We start from the raw sequence: 7,132 nt of genomic DNA, 5'->3' as shown, positions 1-7,132 counted from the left end.
GGAGGCAGAGCTTGCAGTGAGCTGAGATCCGGCCACTGCACTCCAGCCCGGGCAACAGAGCGAGACTCCGTCTCAAAAAAAAAAAAAGAAGTGTGCAAAGACCCCAAGGCAGGAATGAGCTGGGAGGGTTTAAGGTTAAGCTGACTAGAATTGAGTGAATAACACAGAAATTCTCTTAAGTGTTTACTTCACTCTTTGTTGAAGTCAATAAAACTTTATGCCACCAAGAACCTCAGGGTTTCCTTGTACCCTGGCATAGAATAACATACCACCTCCCTATAGAATATTCTCCTCCAAAGGAGTCATGAAAAAGTCAAAATGTTTCCCATCTGATAATCAGTCTAAGAGACACAAAGGAGTACTTTTATCTTCAGAAGTCAGGGTTCGGACACTGAAAAGTTAGAATGACTACCAGAGCAGTATGTCATACATTTTCAAATACAATGCTATGCCCATGTCAAGTTGCTTAAAAGCAGCAAAAACCAGGAATAGGTAATTTGGGATGCTGTGGAAAAATCAGTTAACAACACACTGGCTAAAAATTACAGCTTCAATGTGCTCACCTTACAGTCACTGATGCTGCCGTGCACCTGGCTGAATTCTCTGTTGAAAGTGTGGGTGAGAAGTTGCAGGCACTAAAGAAGAGAAAGAGAAGTGCAAGCTGAACATAAAATGTCAACAGCCAGGAGCCTCGGGATAGCTGACCACGTGGAGGCTCCTGGAGGGCTGAGTTCCCAGGGAGGGCACGGAAGCTCCACATCTCTCCCTATGCATTCGTCCATCTGCTGTTCATTGGTCTCCTTTGCACTGTCCTTTCTAATAAACCAGAATGTAAAAACAAACAAACAAACAAAAACCTCAATGACTAAATGAAGCCCTGGATGCAAGGTAGGAGGGGAAAAAACATGTCCTAAACCCATAGTGCAGCTCAGATGTTGCCCTAACAGCTCTAGAAATTAAGTATATAGCAAGGGAAGTTCTATGTATGTCTGATAAAGATAAAGCAAGCGGCTTAAAAAAGCCTTTCTCAAGATTACCAAAGTGAATTACTAAAAACACCATAGTTTTGGCTGGGTGTGGATGGCTCATGCCTGTAATCCCAGTACTTTGGGAGGCCGAGGTAGGAGGATCACCTGAAGGCAGGAGTTCGAGACCAGCCTAGCCAACATGGTGAAACCTTGTCTCTATTAAAACTACAAAAAATGGGGCCGGGCGCGGTGGCTCAAGCCTATAATCCCAGCACTTTGGCAGGCCGAGACGGGTGGATCACGAGGTCAGGAGATCGAGACCATCCTGGCGAACACGGTGAAACCCCGTCTCTACTAAAAAATACAAAAAACTAGCCGGGCGAGGTGGCGGGCGCCTGTAGTCCCAGCTACTCGGGAGGCTGAGGCAGGAGAATGGTGTAAACCCAGGAGGCGGAGCTTGCAGTGAGCTGAGATCTGGCCACTGCACTCCAGCCTGGGCGACAGAGCGAGACTCCATCTCAAAAAAAAAAATAAAACTACAAAAAATGGGCCTGGCGTGGTGGCTCATGCCTGTAATCCCAGCACTTTGGGAGGCTGAGGCAGGTGGATCACAAAGTCAGAAGATCAAGAACATCCTAGCCAATATGGTGAAACCCCATCTCTACTAAAAATACAAAAATCAGCTGGGCGTCATGGCGGGCGCAGGTAATCCCAGCTACACTCAGGAGGCTGAGAAAGAGACTCACTTGAACCTGGGAAGTGGAGATTGCAGTGAACCGAGATCACAGCACTGCACTCTAGCCTGGCAGCAGAGTGAGACTCCGTCCCCTCTGCAAAAAAAAAAAAAACCCTACAAAAAATGAGCTGGCAATGGTGGTGCACACCTGTAATCCCAGCTACTTGGGAGGCTGAGGCAGAAGAACCGCTTGAAAATGGGAGGTGGAGGCTGCAGTGAGCCGAGATTGCACCACTGCACTCCAGGGTGGGTGACAAAGTGAGACTCCATCTCAAAAAAATTAAAATTAAAATTAAAAAAATAAAAATAAATAAAAAATAAAAACACCATAGTTTAGAAGTACTTAAAAATGCAATAGGTGGCAGGGAACGATGACTCACACCTGTAATCCTAGCACTTTGGGAGGCCAAGGCGGGTGGATCACCTGAGGTCAGGAGTTTGTGACCAGCCTGCCCAGCATGGTGAAACCCCACCTCTACTAAAAACACAAAAATTAGCCAGGCATGGTGGCACCTGCCTGTAATCCCAGATACTAGGGAGGCTGTGACAGGAGAATTACTTGAACCTGGGAGGCAGAGACGGAAATCATGCCACTGCACTCCAGCCTGGGCCACAAGACCTAAACTCTGTCTCAAAAAAAAAAAAGCACTGGGGGCGGTGGCTCATGCCTGTAATCCCAGCACGGCTGAGGCGGGAGGATCACCTGAGACTGGGAGTTCGAGACCAGCCTGACCAACATGGAGAACGCCGTCTCTACTAAAAATACAAAATTAGCTGGGCATGGTGGCAAATGCCTGCAATCCCAGCTACTTGGGAGGCTGAGGCAGGAGAATTGCTTGAACCCAGGAGGCAGAGGTTGCAGTGAGCCGAGATCATGCCATTGCACTCCAGTCTGGACAATAAGAGCAATACTCCATCTCAAAAAAACAAAACAAAACAAAGTCAATAGCACTCCTTTTCTTTCCTTCTTTTTTTTTTTTTAATTATTTTTTTTGGACACAAGGTCTCATTACGTTGCCCAGGATGGGCTTGAACTCGTGGGCTTGGGCAATCCTACCACCTCAGCCTCCTGAGTAGCTGGGACTACAGGTGCATGACACCACAGCCAGCTACCCCTTTAATTCTCAATTCACTCTGGTGCTAAAAGGCATGAAGGCTTCTGGATGGACATATTTTCCTAAATAAACCAGAAGACTATTTGAGTATTAAAACAAACCAAACATAAAACTCCTCTCATTTTTGTATTTTCTTTTCAACTGCCCAGAAACCAAACCTGGGAGACATCCTCAACAATCCCTCTGCCTTTTCCCACATACCTCTGCCTTCTTTAGAAAGAAGGCAGTATCCAACCAGATTCCCCTTCCTCTTCATCACACATACCTCTGCCTTCTTTTTATTTTATTTATTTATTTATGTTGTTGTTGAGATGGAGTCTCACTCTGTCACCCAGGCTGGAGTGCAGTGATGCGATCGCGGCTCACTGCAACCTCCGCCTCCTAGGTTCAAGCAGTTCTCTGCCTAAGCCTCCCGAGTAGATGGGATTACAGGTGTCCACCACCACGCCCGGCTAATTTTTGTATTTTTAGTAGAGACAGGGTTTTGCCATGTTGGTCAGGCTGGTCTCAAACTCCTGACCTCTGGTGATCTCTTGACCTGGTGATCTGCCGGCCTCAGCCTCCCAAAGTGCTGGAATTACAGGCATGCACCACTGCGCCCGGCCACCTCTGCCTTCTTTAAAATGCTTTTATCTGGCCGGGCATCCACACATCCGTAATCCTAGCACTTTGGGAGGCCGAGGTGGGTGGATCACCTGAGGTCAGGAGTTGGAGACCAGCCTAGCCAACGTGGTGAAACTCCGTCTCTACTAAAAATACAAAAATTAGCCAGGTGTGGTGGCACATGCCTGTACTCCAAGCTACTTGGGAGGCTGAGGAAGGAGAATCGTTTGAACCTGGGAAGTGGAGGCTGCAGTGAGCCGAGATCGCGCCACTGCACTCCAGCCTGCGTGATGGCAGCGAGACTGCATCTCAAAAAAAAAAATTTTTTAAGTTTTTATCATTTCTCATCGGATTACTGTAATAAAGATAAAGAATTCTCCTTTCCTCAGCATATCTCTTCACCATCGATCCATTCTCTTTATTGCTGCTAGAGAAATCTTTTTTTTTGAGACGGCATCTCACTGTCGCCCAGGTTGGAGTGCAATGGCGCGATCTCGGCTCACTGCAACCTCTGCCTTCCGGGTTCAAGTGATTCTCCTGCCTCAGCCTCCTTAGTAGCTGGGACTACAGGCGCAGGCCACCACGCTCGGCTGATTTTTGTATTTTCAGTAGTAGACACGGGGTTTCACCATGTTGGCCAGGATGGTCTCCGTCTCCTAACCTTGTGATCCACCCGCCTCGGCCTCTCAAAGTGGTGGGATTACAGGTATGAGTCACCGTGGCTGGCCAGAAATCTTTCTAAAACACAAGTACCTGTTTAAAATAGTTCTGCATTGCTCCCATCATCCACTCTAAACTCTTCAGTGCAATATACAAGATTCTTCACTCTACACCTCCTGTTCCAGTCCCACATGAATTCCCCAAGACTGATGATGCAGGACACCACTGCCTCCCTCCTGCACATCCTTCCAAGGTCAGCTCATGAGCGCCCCCACTACAGATGCTTCTCCTCTGACTCCCATAGCATTTGAAACACACACCTCTATTATATGCTTGTCACCTAATAGTCTGTACGCCCTTATATTTTTTAATTTTTAAATTTATTATTATTTTATTTTATTTTTTGAGATGGAGTGTCACTCTGTCGCTCAGGAGGAGTGCAGTGGAGCTATCTTGGCTCACTGCAATCTCTGCCTCCCGGGTTCAAGCAATTCTCTTGCTTCAGCCTCTTGAGTAGCTGGGATTACAGGCGCCCACCACCACGCCTGGCTAATTTTTGTATTTTTAGTAGAGACAGGGTTTCACCATGTTGGCCAGGCTGCTCTCAAACTCCAGACCTCAGGTAATCTGCCTGCCTCAGCCCTGCAAAGTGCTGGGATTACAGGCGTGAGCCACTGAGCCTGGCCTAATTTTTGTTTTTGTAGAGACAAGGTCTCACTATGTTAGCCCGGGCTTGTCTTGAACTCCTGGGCTCAAGCAATCCCTTTGCTTCAGCCTCCCAAAGTGGTGGGGTAACAGGCATGAGGCAGTGTGCCTGGCCCTGTAAGCTTGTTGAGGATAGGAACTGAGTCTTACTTTTTATTTCTACATTCACAGGATTATCACAGGCCTTCAAACACCTCAAACAAAGGTGTTGAAAATGAATAAACTGAGAGGCTAGTTTGTGGAGCCTTGTGGGAAGACGTTCAGCAAAGAGGAAGGGATTCACACCTTGGTAGCCAGCTCTTTCTCTCGGTCCACCAGGCTTTCGATGTCTGCTGAATCATAGCCACTGCTCTCGCTGGGTGTGATGGCGCTTTCAAAGGTGGTGGTTGAGATCTGAGAGGAGATACTGGTGGAGGTGCTGAGGGTCCCACTGCTGAGGCTGGGGGATAACGAGTCACTCATGGATTTGGGGATGCTGTCACCAAGTCTCTCACGCAGCAGCAAAAAGTGGCGGGTTTTTTCCACCTGAGAAGATCAATACTACTGCTATAGCAAACACAGAGCTCGTTAAGATCTCAGGAGAGAAAAGTAAAAAGCTATGATCACATGCAGCATGCGGAAGGAAGACTGATACTTTGGCAATCTTGTCCCAGAGTTCTTGCATCTGAGCAACCCTGCCCCCTGGATACCTCATGGAGGAGCTCCAGCTTCTCCAGCTCCCACTGGTGCTCAAGGATGAGACTGTCTCCACGGGGCCGCCAGCCTGCTAAGTTCTCTTCGCCCCGCACATATGCCACTGAGGTATCTAAGATTTTTCTTCTCCTTCTCTGCATGCCTAAGACAAGAGGAAACAAGTTTTTGTTTCAGAAAAAAATGCAATTCCAAGTTTAGGTCAAAACGAATTAATAATTCTTATATGTAGCAAACTAAGACAGTTTGGTCTCAAGATACATGGGATTTTGTTTAAATACCAAAGCAACTCTCTGAACGTTTTTAAAAACTGAGTTTTACATTCTTTGATAATTATGAAGACTGGGATGCAATTTAAGAAAATGATAAAATGATGATGTTAGGTGAAAATGTAGAAATATTAAATAGTCCATAATAGTCTATACACTATGGGGCCGGGCATGATGGCTCATTCCCAGCACTTTGGGAGGCTGAGGTGGGCTATCACCTGAGGTCAGGAGTTCGACACCAGCCTGGCCAACACGGTGAAACCCCATCTCTACTAAAAATATAAAAATTAGCCAGGCGTGGTGGCGTGTGCTTGTAATCCCAGCTACTCAGGAGGCTGAGGCAGGAGAATCGCTTGAACCTGGGAGGCGGAAGTTGCAGTGAGCCGAGATGGCGCCACTGCACTCCAGCCTGGACGACAGAGCAAGATTCCATCTTAAAAAAAAAAAAAAAGTCTATACACTATGATTGCAAATAAATAAAAATACACCTAGATGAAACAAGTGGGGAAGGCCAGGCACAGCGGCTCATGCTGTAATCTTAGCACTTTGGGAGGCCAAGGTGGGAGAACCACTTGGACCCAGGAGTTCAAGGCCAGTCTGGGCAACATAGTAAATAAGACCCTGTCTCTACCAAGAATTAAAAAACTGGCCAGGTGTAGTGGCATGAGCCCAGGAATTGGAGGCTGCAGTGAGCTCTCATCACATCACAGCACTCCAGCCTGGGCAACAGTTAAGATCCTGTACCTAAAAATAAAAAATTTAAAAAAGACCGAAGGGAACACACACACGCACATACACACATACACACACTCACTCAGTATCAGTAGTATACTGGCTGACAGATGACAGACAGCTTTAGCCTCTATTATTTCCTGTTAAATTTTTAGTATTATGCTGGTTTTACATATTAAATACATGAATTTATATTAATTTAAAAAATTCCTCAAGGAACTATCTGGATATTATAATGATTAACTGCTACTTGGATTCATACTCAAAGTCTTCTTTACTTATCTAAGTCTTGCCTGTGGGCCCTGACTTGTTTTCCATGTATATTCTATAAAATGACTCAAACTCACATTAATCAAATGCTATTAGAAAACCTTAACTTTTGTTCATGTTTCAGTTTACAAACATAGAAATGCTAAGTGCTGCTTAAGTTCGCCTAGCTAGAGGAACAAGAGCAGTTTAAAAACACATTAAAAAGAATACAGAACAAATCTGACTTAATAATTTGATTTTTTGCCAGGCGTGGTGGCTCACGCCTGTAATCCCAGCACTTTGGGAGGCGGAGGCAGGCGGATCATGAGGTCAGGAGATCGAGACCATCCTGGCTAACACAGTGAAACTCCATCTCTACTAAAAATACAAAAAAATTAGCCAGGC

At 46.1% G+C, this 7,132-nt stretch overlaps 1 protein-coding gene across 1 annotated transcript in view; it reads right to left on the bottom strand.

Moving 5' to 3' along the window:
- Positions 1-7,132, bottom strand: part of KIF1B (kinesin family member 1B) — a 187,697-nt gene that overhangs the window by 12,405 nt on the left and 168,160 nt on the right. The window contains exons 37-39 of the mRNA XM_011935843.1: positions 5,477-5,622; positions 5,073-5,312; positions 564-635 (exon numbers count right to left, since the gene is read on the bottom strand). Of these exons, the coding sequence (XP_011791233.1) occupies positions 564-635; positions 5,073-5,312; positions 5,477-5,622 (458 nt within the window). The remainder of the gene's footprint in view (positions 1-563; positions 636-5,072; positions 5,313-5,476; positions 5,623-7,132) is intronic.

The sequence above is a fragment of the Colobus angolensis genome, unplaced genomic scaffold (genome assembly GCF_000951035.1).
Source record: "Colobus angolensis palliatus isolate OR3802 unplaced genomic scaffold, Cang.pa_1.0 Scaffold149, whole genome shotgun sequence".
NCBI classification, from domain to species: Eukaryota; Metazoa; Chordata; class Mammalia; order Primates; family Cercopithecidae; genus Colobus; species Colobus angolensis.
This window is presented reverse-complemented; position numbering and strand designations above follow the sequence as displayed.